Raw genomic sequence first — 15,697 nt, forward strand, 5'->3', positions numbered from 1 at the left:
TCCATCGGTGTATGGCCAGATTTAGTGATCCATCCATCGGTGTATGGCCAGATTTAGTGATCCATCCATCGGTGTATGGCCAGATTTAGTGATCCATCGGTGTATGGCCAGATTTAGTGATCCATCCATCGGTGTATGGCCAGATTTAGTGATCCATCCATCGGTGTATGGCCAGATTTAGTGATCCATCCATCGGTGTATGGCCAGATTTAGTGATCCATCGATCGGTGTATGGCCAGATTTAGTGATCCATCCATCGGTGTATGGTCAGATTTAGTGATCCATCGATCGGTGTATGGTCAGATTTAGTGATCCATCCATCGGTGTATGGTCAGATTTAGTGATCCATCCATCGGTGTATGGCCAGATTTAGTGATCCATCCATCGGTGTATGGCCAGATTTAGTGATCCATCGATCGGTGTGTGGCCAGATTTAGTGATCCATCGATCGGTGTATGGTCAGATTTAGTGATCCATCGATCGGTGTATGGCCAGATTTAGTGATCCATCCATCGGTGTATGGCCAGATTTAGTGATCCATCCATCGGTGTATGGGCAGATTTAGTGATCCATCCATCGGTGTATGGCCAGATTTAGTGATCCATCCATCGGTGTATGGCCAGATTTAGTGATCCATCCATCGGTGTATGGGCAGATTTAGTGATCCATCCATCGGTGTATGGCCAGATTTAGTGATCCATCCATCGGTGTATGGCCAGATTTAGTGATCCATCCATCGGTGTATGGGCAGATTTAGTGATCCATCCATCGGTGTATGGCCAGATTTAGTGATCCATCGATCGGTGTATGGCCAGATTTAGTGATCCATCCATCGGTGTATGGTCAGATTTAGTGATCCATCCATCGGTGTATGGCCAGATTTAGTGATCCATCGATCGGTGTATGGCCAGATTTAGTAATCCATCCATCGGTGTATGGCCAGATTTAGTGATCCATCGGTGTATGGCCAGATTTAGTGATCCATTGATCGGTGTATGGCCAGATTTAGTGATCCATCGATCGGTGTATGGCCAGATTTAGTGATCCATCGATCGGTGTATGGTCAGATTTAGTGATCCATCCATCGGTGTATGGCCAGATTTAGTGATCCATCGATCGGTGTATGGGCAGATTTAGTGATCCATCGATCGATGTGTGGCCAGATTTAGTGATCCATCCATCGGTGTATGGTCAGATTTAGTGATCCATCGATCGGTGTATGGCCAGATTTAGTGATCCATCCATCGGTGTATGGTCAGATTTAGTGATCCATCGATCGGTGTGTGGCCAGATTTAGTGATCCATCGATCGGTGTATGGGCAGATTTAGTGATCCATCGATCGGTGTATGGCCAGATTTAGTGATCCATCGATCGGTGTGTGGCCAGATTTAGTGATCCATCGATCGGTGTATGGGCAGATTTAGTGATCCATCGATCGGTGTATGGGCAGATTTAGTGATCCATTGATCGGTGTGTGGCCAGATTTAGTGATCCATCGATCGGTGTATGGGCAGATTTAGTGATCCATCGATCGGTGTATGGGCAGATTTAGTGATCCATCGATCGGTGTATGGGCAGATTTAGTGATCCATCCATCGGTGTATGGCCAGATTTAGTGATCCATCCATCGGTGTATGGCCAGATTTAGTGATCCATCCATCGGTGTATGGCCAGATTTAGTGATCCATCGGTGTATGGCCAGATTTAGTGATCCATTGATCGGTGTATGGCCAGATTTAGTGATCCATCGATCGGTGTATGGGCAGATTTAGTGATCCATCGATCGGTGTATGGCCAGATTTAGTGATCCATCGATCGGTGTATGGGCAGATTTAGTGATCCATCGATCGGTGTATGGCCAGATTTAGTGATCCATCGATCGGTGTGTGGCCAGATTTAGTGATCCATCGATCGGTGTATGGGCAGATTTAGTGATCCATCGATCGGTGTATGGGCAGATTTAGTGATCCATCCATCGGTGTATGGCCAGATTTAGTGATCCATCCATCGGTGTATGGCCAGATTTAGTGATCCATCCATCGGTGTATGGCCAGATTTAGTGATCCATTGATCGGTGTATGGTCAGATTTAGTGATCCATCCATCGGTGTATGGTCAGATTTAGTGATCCATCCATCGGTGTATGGTCAGATTTAGTGATCCATCCATCGGTGTATGGTCAGATTTAGTGATCCATCCATCGGTGTATGGGCAGATTTAGTGATCCATCGATCGGTGTGTGGCCAGATTTAGTGATCCATCCATCGGTGTATGGTCAGATTTAGTGATCCATCCATCGGTGTATGGCCAGATTTAGTGATCCATCGGTGTATGGCCAGATTTAGTGATCCATCGGTGTATGGCCAGATTTAGTGATCCATCGATCGGTGTGTGGCCAGATTTAGTGATCCATCCATCGGTGTATGGCCAGATTTAGTGATCCATCGGTGTATGGGCAGATTTAGTGATCCATCCATCGGTGTGTGGCCAGATTTAGTGATCCATCCATCGGTGTGTGGCCAGATTTAGTGATCCATCCATCGGTGTATGGCCAGATTTAGTGATCCATCCATCGGTGTATGGTCAGATTTAGTGATCCATCCATCGGTGTATGGTCAGATTTAGTGATCCATCCATCGGTGTATGGCCAGATTTAGTGATCCATCCATCGGTGTGTGGCCAGATTTAGTGATCCATCCATCGGTGTGTGGCCAGATTTAGTGATCCATCCATCGGTGTATGGTCAGATTTAGTGATCCATCCATCGGTGTGTGGCCAGATTTAGTGATCCATCGATCGGTGTGTGGCCAGATTTAGTGATCCATCGATCGGTGTATGGCCAGATTTAGTGATCCATCGATCGGTGTATGGGCAGATTTAGTGATCCATCGATCGGTGTGTGGCCAGATTTAGTGATCCATCCATCGGTGTATGGTCAGATTTAGTGATCCATCGATCGGTGTATGGCCAGATTTAGTGATCCATCGATCGGTGTATGGGCAGATTTAGTGATCCATCGATCGGTGTATGGGCAGATTTAGTGATCCATTGATCGGTGTATGGCCAGATTTAGTGATCCATCGATCGGTGTATGGCCAGATTTAGTGATCCATCGATCGGTGTATGGGCAGATTTAGTGATCCATCGATCGGTGTATGGCCAGATTTAGTGATCCATCCATCGGTGTATGGCCAGATTTAGTGATCCATCCATCGGTGTATGGCCAGATTTAGTGATCCATCGATCGGTGTATGGGCAGATTTAGTGATCCATCCATCGGTGTATGGGCAGATTTAGTGATCCATCGGTGTATGGCCAGATTTAGTGATCCATCCATCGGTGTATGGTCAGATTTAGTGATCCATCCATCGGTGTATGGCCAGATTTAGTGATCCATCCATCGGTGTATGGCCAGATTTAGTGATCCATCGGTGTATGGCCAGATTTAGTGATCCATTGATCGGTGTATGGCCAGATTTAGTGATCCATCGATCGGTGTATGGCCAGATTTAGTGATCCATCGATCGGTGTATGGTCAGATTTAGTGATCCATCCATCGGTGTATGGCCAGATTTAGTGATCCATCCATCGGTGTATGGCCAGATTTAGTGATCCATCGATCGGTGTATGGGCAGATTTAGTGATGCATCGATCGGTGTGTGGCCAGATTTAGTGATCCATCCATCGGTGTATGGTCAGATTTAGTGATCCATCGATCGGTGTATGGCCAGATTTAGTGATCCATCGATCGGTGTATGGGCAGATTTAGTGATCCATCGATCGGTGTATGGCCAGATTTAGTGATCCATCGATCGGTGTGTGGCCAGATTTAGTGATCCATCCATCGGTGTATGGGCAGATTTAGTGATCCATCGATCGGTGTATGGCCAGATTTAGTGATCCATCGATCGGTGTATGGGCAGATTTAGTGATCCATCGATCGGTGTATGGCCAGATTTAGTGATCCATCGATCGGTGTGTGGCCAGATTTAGTGATCCATCGATCGGTGTATGGGCAGATTTAGTGATCCATCGATCGGTGTATGGGCAGATTTAGTGATCCATCCATCGGTGTATGGCCAGATTTAGTGATCCATCGATCGGTGTGTGGCCAGATTTAGTGATCCATCGATCGGTGTATGGTCAGATTTAGTGATCCATCCATCGGTGTATGGTCAGATTTAGTGATCCATCCATCGGTGTGTGGCCAGATTTAGTGATCCATCCATCGGTGTATGGTCAGATTTAGTGATCCATCCATCGGTGTATGGCCAGATTTAGTGATCCATCGGTGTATGGCCAGATTTAGTGATCCATCGGTGTATGGCCAGATTTAGTGATCCATCGATCGGTGTGTGGCCAGATTTAGTGATCCATCCATCGGTGTATGGCCAGATTTAGTGATCCATCCATCGGTGTGTGGCCAGATTTAGTGATCCATCCATCGGTGTATGGTCAGATTTAGTGATCCATCCATCGGTGTGTGGCCAGATTTAGTGATCCATCGATCGGTGTGTGGCCAGATTTAGTGATCCATCGATCGGTGTATGGCCAGATTTAGTGATCCATCGATCGGTGTATGGGCAGATTTAGTGATCCATCGATCGGTGTGTGGCCAGATTTAGTGATCCATCCATCGGTGTATGGTCAGATTTAGTGATCCATCGATCGGTGTATGGCCAGATTTAGTGATCCATCGATCGGTGTATGGGCAGATTTAGTGATCCATCGATCGGTGTATGGCCAGATTTAGTGATCCATCGATCGGTGTGTGGCCAGATTTAGTGATCCATCGATCGGTGTATGGGCAGATTTAGTGATCCATCGATCGGTGTATGGCCAGATTTAGTGATCCATTGATCGGTGTATGGCCAGATTTAGTGATCCATCGATCGGTGTATGGCCAGATTTAGTGATCCATCGATCGGTGTATGGGCAGATTTAGTGATCCATCGATCGGTGTATGGCCAGATTTAGTGATCCATCCATCGGTGTATGGCCAGATTTAGTGATCCATCCATCGGTGTATGGCCAGATTTAGTGATCCATCCATCGGTGTATGGTCAGATTTAGTGATCCATCCATCGGTGTATGGCCAGATTTAGTGATCCATCCATCGGTGTATGGCCAGATTTAGTGATCCATCGGTGTATGGCCAGATTTAGTGATCCATTGATCGGTGTATGGCCAGATTTAGTGATCCATCGATCGGTGTATGGCCAGATTTAGTGATCCATCGATCGGTGTATGGTCAGATTTAGTGATCCATCCATCGGTGTATGGCCAGATTTAGTGATCCATCGATCGGTGTATGGCCAGATTTAGTGATCCATCGATCGGTGTATGGGCAGATTTAGTGATCCATCGATCGGTGTGTGGCCAGATTTAGTGATCCATCCATCGGTGTATGGTCAGATTTAGTGATCCATCGATCGGTGTATGGCCAGATTTAGTGATCCATCGATCGGTGTATGGGCAGATTTAGTGATCCATCGATCGGTGTATGGCCAGATTTAGTGATCCATCGATCGGTGTGTGGCCAGATTTAGTGATCCATCCATCGGTGTATGGGCAGATTTAGTGATCCATCGATCGGCGTATGGCCAGATTTAGTGATCCATCGATCGGTGTATGGGCAGATTTAGTGATCCATCGATCGGTGTATGGCCAGATTTAGTGATCCATCGATCGGTGTGTGGCCAGATTTAGTGATCCATCGATCGGTGTATGGGCAGATTTAGTGATCCATCGATCGGTGTATGGGCAGATTTAGTGATCCATCCATCGGTGTATGGCCAGATTTAGTGATCCATCGATCGGTGTGTGGCCAGATTTAGTGATCCATCGATCGGTGTATGGTCAGATTTAGTGATCCATCAATCGGTGTATGGTCAGATTTAGTGATCCATCCATCGGTGTATGGGCAGATTTAGTGATCCATCGATCGGTGTGTGGCCAGATTTAGTGATCCATCCATCGGTGTATGGTCAGATTTAGTGATCCATCCATCGGTGTATGGCCAGATTTAGTGATCCATCGGTGTATGGCCAGATTTAGTGATCCATCGGTGTATGGCCAGATTTAGTGATCCATCGATCGGTGTGTGGCCAGATTTAGTGATCCATCCATCGGTGTATGGCCAGATTTAGTGATCCATCCATCGGTGTATGGCCAGATTTAGTGATCCATCCATCGGTGTGTGGCCAGATTTAGTGATCCATCCATCGGTGTATGGCCAGATTTAGTGATCCATCCATCGGTGTGTGGCCAGATTTAGTGATCCATCCATCGGTGTATGGTCAGATTTAGTGATCCATCCATCGGTGTGTGGCCAGATTTAGTGATCCATCGATCGGTGTGTGGCCAGATTTACTGATCCATCGATCGTAGAAGGAAGATTGTAGCGGATGGAAATGAATGTCGTCGTTTATGAAGAAAGGAGATGAGAGACCAGCTGATTGGTTGATGTTGGGTCATCCCATCACTGGTGGTTCTTGTAGGTTCTGCGTCCGGCCAATCATATCTGTCCTCACAGTTCTGAAAAACGTCAGCTTTTCTCTTGGGCCCCTTTCACACTTGTGCGACTTGAAGCTATGTCGGTGTAATCCTGAGGTCTATGGACCTCGAGTCGCATCAAAGCGCAGGGACTACCTTGAAGTCGCACAGATATGAACGGAAATCATGGGGTACGACTTTCAGGACAAGTCACACGGTGTGAAAGGGGCCTTATTATGGGAGTTTGTCGGGTGTAACACTTCTAGTCATAAAGTCCAGGCAGAAGCTCGTTGCTATGGATCATATAGAGGCTCGGACTGCGTGTTCCCATAGCAACCAAAGATCTCCTACTAACCATCCCCCTGCTCTTCACAGAAGCAAGAATATGATTGGTAGAGAGGAGCTCCATTCATTCCTTATTCATGGACAGGAAACGTTGGATCTCTCACAGGATGTCCGCATTCCATTATTTACATGTTACTAGGAGAAACACAAACCTCACACCTCCGTTCTAGGAGGCCCATTTCTGACCGCCATAGTGGGGGGATCACTGGGTGTTCTGGGGGCTGCACTGACATACCTTCACCACCCTTTCCCTTTTTTCTCAGCAGTGATCTCCTCCCTCTGACTGTGTCTCCTCCTCCTCCCTGTGTCTCCTCCTCCTCCCTGTGTCTCCTCCTCCTCCTCCTCCTCCTCCTCCCTGTGTCTCCTCCTCCTCCCTGTGTCTCCTCCTCCCTGTGTCTCCTCCTCCTCCTCTTCCTCCTGACTGTGTCTCCTCCTCCTCCCTGTGTCTCCTCCTCCTCCTCCTCCTCCTGACTGTGTCTCCTCCTCCTCCTCCTCCCTGTGTCTCCTCCTCCTCCTCCTCCTGACTGTGTCTCCTCCTCCCTGTGTCTCCTCCTCCCTGTGTCTCCTCCTCCTCCTGACTGTGTCTCCTCCTCCTCCTCCTCCCTGTGTCTCCTCCTCCTCCTCCTCCTGACTGTGTCTCCTCCTCCTCCCTGTGTCTCCTCCTCCTCCCTCTGACTGTGTCTCCTCCTGCTCCTCCTCCTCCCTGTGTCTCCTCCTCCTCCCTCTGACTGTGTCTCCTCCTCCTCCTCCCTGTGTCTCCTCCTCCTCCCTGTGTCTCCTCCTCCCTGTGTCTCCTCCTCCTCCTCCTCCTCCTGACTGTGTCTCCTCCTCCTCCCTGTGTCTCCTCCTCCTCCTCCTCCTGACTGTGTCTCCTCCTCCTCCTCCTCCCTGTGTCTCCTCCTCCTCCTCCTCCTGTCTGTGTCTCCTCCTCCTCCCTGTGTCTCCTCCTCCTCCCTCTGACTGTGTCTCCTCCTCCTCCCTGTGTCTCCTCCTCCTCCCTGTGTCTCCTCCTCCTCCTCCTCCTCCTCCTCCTCCTCCTGACTGTGTCTCCTCCTCCTCCCTGTGTCTCCTCCTCCTCCCTCTGACTGTGTCTCCTCCTGCTCCTCCCTGTGTCTCCTCCTCCTCCCTGTGTCTCCTCCTCCTCCTCCTCCCTGTGTCTCCTCCTCCTCCTCCTCCTCCTCCTCCTCCTCCTGACTGTGTCTCCTCCTCCTCCCTGTGTCTCCTCCTCCTCCCTCTGACTGTGTCTCCTCCTGCTCCTCCCTGTGTCTCCTCCCTGTGTCTCCTCCTCCTCCCTGTGTCTCCTCCTCCTCCTCCTCCTCCTCCTCCTCCTGACTGTGTCTCCTCCTCCTCCTCCCTGTGTCTCCTCCTCCTCCCTCTGACTGTTTCTCCTCCTGCTCCTCCTCCTCCCTGTGTCTCCTCCTCCTCCTCCTCCCTCCTGACTGTGTCTCCTCCTCCTCCTCCTCCCTCCTGACTGTGTCTCCTCCTCCTCCTCCTCCTCCCTCTGACTGCGTCTCCTCCTCCTCCTCCTCCTCCCTCTGACTGTGTCTCCTCCTCCTCCTCCTGACTGTGTCTCCTCCTCCTCTTCCTCCTCCCTGTGTCTCCTCCTCCTCCCTGTGTCTCCTCCTCCTCCCTCTGACTGTGTCTCCTCCTACTCCTCCTCCTCCCTGTGTCTCCTCCTCCTCCCTCTGACTGTGTCTCCTCCTCCTCCCTGTGTCTCCTCCTCCTCCCTCTGACTGTTTCTCCTCCTGCTCCTCCTCCTCCCTGTGTCTCCTCCTCCTCCTCCCTCCTGACTGTGTCTCCTCCTCCTCCCTCTGACTGCGTCTCCTCCTCCTCCTCCTCCTCCCTCTGACTGTGTCTCCTCCTCCTCCTCCTGACTGTGTCTCCTCCTCCTCCTCCTCCTGACTGTGTCTCCTCCTCCTCCTCCTCCTCCTCCCTGTGTCTCCTCCTCCTCCCTGTGTCTCCTCCTCCTCCCTCTGACTGTGTCTCCTCCTACTCCTCCTCCTCCCTGTGTCTCCTCCTCCTCCCTCTGACTGTGTCTCCTCCTCCTCCTCCCTCCTGACTGTGTCTCCTCCTCCTCCTCCTCCCTCTGACTGTGTCTCCTCCTCCCTCTGACTGTGTCTCCTCCTCCTCCTCCTCCTGACTGTGTCTCCTCCTCCTCCTCCTCCCTGTGTCTCCTCCTCCTCTTCCCTCTGACTGTGTCTCCTCCTCCTCCTGACTGTGTCTCCTCCTCCTCCTGACTGTGTCTCCTTCTCCTCCTGACTGTGTCTCCTCCTCCTCCTCCTCCTCCTCCTCCCTTTGTCTCCTCCTCCTCCCTGTGTCTCCTCCTCCTCCCCTCTGACTGTGTCTCCTCCTGCTCCTCCTCCCCCCTCTGACTGTGTCTCCTCCTCCTCCTCCTGACTGTGTCTCCTCCTCTCCTCCCTCTGACTGTGTCTCCTCCTCCTCCTGACTGTGTCTCCTCCTCCTCCCTCTGACTGTGTCTCCTCCTCCTCCCTGTGTCTCCTTCTCTCCTCCCTCTGACTGTGTCTCCTCCTCCTCTCCTCCCTCTGACTGTGTCTCCTCCACCTCTCCTCCCTCTGGCTGTGTCTCCTCCTCCTCTCCTCCCTCTGGCTGTGTCTCCTCCTCCTCTCCTCCTCCCTCTGACTGTGTCTCCTCCTCCTCTCCTCCCTCTGACTGTGTCTCCTCCTCCTCCTCCTCCTGACTGTGTCTCCTCCTCCTCCTCCTCCTGACTGTGTCTCCTCCTCCTCCTCCTGACTATGTCTCCTCCTCTTCCTCCTCCTGACTGTGTCTCCTCCTCCTCCTCCCCCTGACTGTGTCTCCTCCTCCTCCTCCCCCTGACTGTGTCTCCTCCTCCTGACTGTGTCTCCTCCTCCTGACTGTGTCTCCTCCTCCTCCTCCTGACTGTGTCTCCTCCTCCTCCTGACTGTGTCTCCTCCTCCTCCTCCCTCTGACCGCGTCTCCTCCTCTCCTTCCTCTGACCATGTCTCCTCCTCTCTTCCTCTGACCGCGTCTCCTCCTCTCCTCCTCTCCTTCCTCTGACCATGTCTCCTCCTCTCTTCCTCTGACCGCGTCTCCTCCTCTCCTTCCTCTGACTGTGTCTCCTCCTCCTCCTCCTGACTGTGTCTCCTCCTCCTCCTGACTGTGTCTCCTCCTCCTCCTCCCTCTGACCGCGTCTCCTCCTCTCCTTCCTCTGACCATGTCTCCTCCTCTCTTCCTCTGACCGCGTCTCCTCCTCTCCTCCTCTCCTTCCTCTGACCATGTCTCCTCCTCTCTTCCTCTGACCGCGTCTCCTCCTCTCCTTCCTCTGACCATGTCTCCTCCTCTCTTCCTCTGACCGCGTCTCCTCCTCTCCTTCCTCTGACCATGTCTCCTCCTCTCTTCCTCTGACCATGTCTCTTCCTCTGACCGCGTCTCTTCCTCTCCTTCCTCTGACCGCATCTCCTCCTCTCCTTCCTCTGACCATGTCTCCTCCTCTTCCTCCAGGTTTTGCACAACTCCCCGCAGGAGCAGAAGATTCTGTTGAAGAGATCAGATCTTCCTCAAGATATCTACACCATCCGAGCGCTGGAGTCTCATCGGAGGGCAGAAGAATATCTGAGCAGCAGCCAGGAGGCGCTCTGACCTCACAACAATGGCCATCCTCCCGCCTCTGTGGTGGAGGCCGGTGTGTCCTCCTTTCTTCCTGGAGGCTCCACATATAGTAGATGAGGACCTCTTTATTGTAGATATGAACTACCATCCATCATATGCAACCTAACAGAGTTTTACCAGCTGACAGAGACTGCCTGCTTTTCAAGCATACAAGATTGACTGACCCTTTGTGGTCAGCCAGTATTCCAAAGGAACATTTCCCCGTATCACAGAGTCCCTGAGATTTCCCCCCCCCCCCCCCCAAAGCCATATTAAATTTGTCTTCCCCCCCATCACAGACCCCCGGAAGTGTCATTCCCCCTCCCCCAACACAATGCCTAATCTCTCTTTGCTCATCACAGAGCCCATGGGAAGACGTCTCCTCCTCATCACAGAGCCCATGGGAAGACGTCTCCTCCTCCTCATCACAGAGCCCATGGGAAGACGTCTCCTCCTCATCACAGATCCCATGGGAAGACGTCTCCTCCTCATCACAGAGCCCATGGGAAGACGTCTCCTCCTGCTCATCACAGATCCCATGGGAAGACCTCCTCCTCCTCATCACAGATCCCATGGGAAGACGTCTCCTCTCCTCCTCATCACAGATCCCATGGGAAAACTTCTCCTCCTCATCACAGATCCCATGGGAAGACGTCTCCTCCTCCTCATCACAGAGCCCATGGGAAGACGTCTCCTCCTTCTCATCACAGAGCCCATGGGAAGACTTCTCATCACAGATCCCATGGGAAGACGTCTCCTCCTCATCACAGAGCCCATGGGAAGACGTCTCCTCCTCATCACAGAGCCCATGGGAAGACTTCTCTCCTCCTCATCACAGAGCCCATGGGAAGACGTCTCCTCCTCCTCATCACAGAGCCCATGGGAAGATGTCTCCTCCTCATCACAGAGTCCATGGGAAGACTTCTCCTCCTCATCATCACAGATCCCATGGGAAGACGTCTCCTCCTCCTCATCACAGAGCCCATGGGAAGACTTCTCCTCTCCTCCTCATCACAGAGCCCATGGGAAGACGTCTCCTCTCCTCATCACAGAGCCCATGGGAAGACGTCTCCTCCTTCTCATCACAGAGCCCATGGGAAGACGTCTCCTCCTCCTCATCACAGATCCCATGGGAAGACGTCTCCTCCTCATCACAGAGCCCATGGGAAGACTTCTCCTCTCCTCCTCATCACAGAGCCCATGGGAAGACGTCTCCTCATCACAGATTCCATGGGAAGACGTCTCCTCCTCATCACAGAGCCCATGGGAAGACGTCTCCTCCTCCTCATCACAGAGCCCATGGGAAGACGTCTCCTCTCCTCATCACAGAGCCCATGGGAAGACGTCTCCTCCTCCTCATCACAGAGCCCATGGGAAGACTTCACCTCCTCATCACAGAGCCCATGGGAAGACTTCACCTCCTCATCACAGAGCCCATGGGAACACTTCTCCTCTCCTCAATACAGAGCCCATGGGAACACTTCTCCTCTCCTAATCACAGAGCCCATGGGAATTCTTCTCCTCTCCTCCTAATCACAGAGCCCATGGGAAGACTTCTCATCACCGAGCCCATGGGAACACTTCTCCTCTCCTCCTCATCACAGAGCCCATGGGAAGACTCCTAATCACAGAGCCCATGGGAAGACTTCTCTCCTCCTCATCACAGAGCCCATGGGAAGACGTCTCCTCCTCATCACAGAGCCCATGGGAATTCTTCTCCTCTCCTCCTAATCACAGAGCCCATGGGAAGACTTCTCATCACCGAGCCAATGGGAACACTTCTCCTCTCCTCCTCATCACAGAGCCCATGGGAAGACTTCTCCTCCTCCTCATCACCGAGCCCATGGGAACACTTCTCCTCTCCTCCTCATCACAGAGCCCATGGGAAGACTCCTAATCACAGAGCCCATGGGAAGACTTCTCTCCTCCTCATCACAGAGCCCATGGGAAGACTTCTCCTCCTTCTCATCACAGGGCCCATGGGAAGACGTCTCCTCCTTCTCATCACAGAGCCCATGGGAACACTTCTCCTCTTCTCATCACAGAGCCCACGGGAAGACTTCACCTCCTCATCACAGAGCTCCTGAAATGTCCTCTTATACCTGATCACAAAGCCCTTGAGTTGTCTTCACCTGCTCACGGCACTGAGATCTCTCGTCATTATCTGCACCCCTTTATTCAGATTCACGTGTTCCCCTTCATTTCCATCTGAAGCCCTTCCACTGCCAGCCTCCTCCTTGGGCCTCTGACGTTTCCTGCAGTCCTATGTGGCACATAATTTCTTCAGTAGAGCAGATGTGACTTTATAAGCCAGGAAAATAATTCCAGCATTTGATATCACTGTATGGGAAGAGAAGATGGCCGGGAACTCCATCAGCTTGTCAATGGTATGGGAGGTGCACAAATCACCCAGCACTTACCCCTCCCAACCAGCAATGGGGACCTCCCAGATCCACATCTTCTGCGGTGAAGTCTGACCTTCCTCATGTGGTGCTTTCCCTTCAATGGGTTCTGTGAGAACATCCAAGACCTTCACCTTAGAAAGCTCTCTGTAGCCTGAGATAAGGACGCTCCCTGGAGGGCGAATCGCATGGCGCTGCCGTCCTCATCACTGATCTGCTGGGGGGGGGGGGGGGAGATGTTGCTAGTCTCGGGAACCTCCAATCAGCATAACTAAGGGCCACAGATGGCTGTTGTAAGGACGGAGGTCTTGGATCTTTTTACATGGATCCGGGACGCGCTAACATTACTTAATCAGGATGTGAGCGATGTGGAGGTCGTATCGCCTGGCTTGCAGTCGTAGTAATAAGCACCGGAAGAACTGAACATTGAATGAAGAATTTGTCTTATTCCTGAATGTAGAATAAATAATATATGATGTTGTGAAGTCGTGTTTCTGGAGAGGGATACAAATAATGACCTACAGGTGTAGATTTCTGCCCTGTAGGGTTCATAATATGAGGATTTATGAATTAGATAAGGGATACGGTAGTCCTATTCACAACTACTTGGGTTATGCTGCCACCTGAAGGCGAAAGGGTCAAAAAAGGCGGCAGAACTTCTCTCAGCCAAGCCTCAGTGGGGTTTTTTTTTTTTGCGGGAGGGGGCAGTGTTTAGCATGCAATGAAGGAGGTGTGATCTGTGTCCTGGGATCTACGCCAAGAAATTGAATTTACACGAAAGCCAAAATTCATAATTTCTTGTACAGGATGCAAAGGAGTTCATATAACTACTTATATATCCAAAGGCACCCCGGAAATCATTTTTATTACAAATGGAATAACAAGGATTGTATATAAGAACATTTCACTGATACATGAGAACAGGTACCCCTCCCCCTTCATATTATAATAAAATCTTTGTGACAATATGTATTTCCAGTTACTAACAATGCAGATTCAGAAGAGTGATGAATGTTCTCCTGATTTTCTCTATAAATTAATTGTGTTTTTGGGGGCGTAGTTTGTAACATTTCCTTACTTGAAGATGCTGCTGGTGGAGAAACTTTGTGATGATCCAGAAGCAGCAGAAAGAGTGTTTCTGGAATAAGACTTCGGGAGGAAAAAGCTCCTCCCACTTTCATTCTAGTCCTTATCATTTCATTCCATAAAGTAATTTTAATGTCTTTAAGCTCCTCTGGCATGCCGGGATGGTTTCGTCTTTCTTGTAGCATTTGGAAAAGAAGATTTCTTCTCAGGCCGCGTACACACGGTCGATCCATCCGATGAGAATGGTCCGACGGATCGTTTTCACCGATGAAGTGGTTTGATGTGCGTACACACCATCGTTCCAAAAACCGATCAGGTCAGAACGCGGTGACGTAAAACACACGACGCGCTGAAAAAAAACGAAGTTCAATGCTTCCAAGCATGCGTCGACTTGATTCTGAGCATGCGCGGGTCCGATGCTTTTGTGTACTAACCATCGGTTTGGACCTATCGGTCAGCAGTCCATCGGTTCGATTTTAAAGCAAGTTCTATAATTTTTATCCGAAGGACAAAAGACAGATGGGGCGTACGCACGGACGGTTTGGACCAATGAAACTGAACTTCGGTCCGTTTTCATTGGTTTGGACGGATGGTGTGTACGCGGCCTCACAGTTTCTGCAACTTGCATCTTTGCTCTCAGCAGATATCGGTCTCATCATTTTACTGAGAGGAGGAAAGAAAAAACTGAGCAGACTATAGGCAAACATGGTGTTATGGTGGGGAACATTCATAGGAATCATTTAAAGGTTTCAAAGAAAAACTCTTGTCAGCGTTTTGGTTGTGGTTTTGGGAACCCTCGGGTTCAATGGTCTGGTAACGTTCATGTCTCCTGTTGGACCAATGGCATCAGGGTGATCTGAGCCACTGTGGTGCCTGATCTCGGGTTAAGCCTGGTTAGTACTTGAATGGGAGACTGGCCAGGTTTCCCTCCTAAGAGGAAGGCATCTGAGGTCTCTCTGTTTGAGAATATCTCAGACCATAAGATTTTAGAGCAGTCTTGGCCTTGCATTGGGTTTTGGAGCAAAATGTATGGGCTCCTTATTGTAAAACAATTAAATGGTAGCAGCTTCAACCCTGAATAGGAACATGAGGTCTATCTCAAGATCTCAATCCGCTGGGCATCCTTCTTTTCAGTTAGACTCGGTCTGTTCAGTTATGACCTCTCTGCAAGAGGTGGATTGCGGGGCCCATAATCATCAGGAAACACAAAGCTTCATGTGCCGGGTTGTTTCCAGCCTCATCAAAGATTTCTGTATTTGCAGGAGAAAGTCATCTGTTTTCTTTTTGTGACCGTCCTTCGGGATGGCCACAGCTTCTGAGGTTCACAAAGCTCCTATCTCTGGTGCTGGACTTGCTGAAGATGCACAGGGTGTCAATCTCGGTATACCTTAATAACCTTTACTCAGGAAACAGTTGGTCCAGATTGTCCTTGGATACATTTTGCAGTAGGAAGCTGTATCCAGGTCGAAGCACATTCCTTATGTAAGGCCCTACTCCAGGTCTTGGTAGAGGATCATTTTCTCTATCTGGAACTTGAAGATCAAGGCATTGGATTGCCGAAGGGCTCTGTTCCCGGCATGTTGCACAGCTAAAGATTGGTGGTTCGAAATCTAGAAAGGTTGAATTCTTCCGTTACATAGTTAGGTTGAAAAAAGACACAAGTCCATCCAACCGTAAATAAATAAAAATAAATCCTTTTGTGTATTGGAAGATAACCACTGGTGCCAGTTTCTCCGTTTGGT

General features: G+C 50.4%; 2 protein-coding genes across 2 annotated transcripts in view; both read left to right on the top strand.

Moving 5' to 3' along the window:
• LOC120921794 (serine/threonine-protein phosphatase 2A 56 kDa regulatory subunit delta isoform-like) overlaps positions 1-11,777 on the top strand; it is a 111,718-nt gene extending 99,941 nt beyond the window's left edge. The window contains exon 14 of the mRNA XM_040334298.1: positions 10,321-11,777. Coding sequence (XP_040190232.1) covers positions 10,321-10,458 — 138 coding nt within the window. The 3' untranslated portion in view covers positions 10,459-11,777. The remainder of the gene's footprint in view (positions 1-10,320) is intronic.
• Positions 10,777-13,837, top strand: LOC120921793. The gene is made up of 2 exons (XM_040334297.1): positions 10,777-11,591; positions 11,866-13,837. The coding sequence occupies exons 1-2, from the start codon at positions 10,802-10,804 to the stop codon at positions 12,090-12,092; spliced, it is 1,017 nt and encodes a 338-aa protein (XP_040190231.1). The 5' UTR covers positions 10,777-10,801; the 3' UTR covers positions 12,093-13,837.
• The last annotated feature ends 1,860 nt before the right edge of the window (positions 13,838-15,697 follow it).

Source organism: Rana temporaria (assembly GCF_905171775.1).
Source record: "Rana temporaria chromosome 4 unlocalized genomic scaffold, aRanTem1.1 chr4rx, whole genome shotgun sequence".
In the NCBI taxonomy this organism is placed as follows: domain Eukaryota; kingdom Metazoa; phylum Chordata; class Amphibia; order Anura; family Ranidae; genus Rana; species Rana temporaria.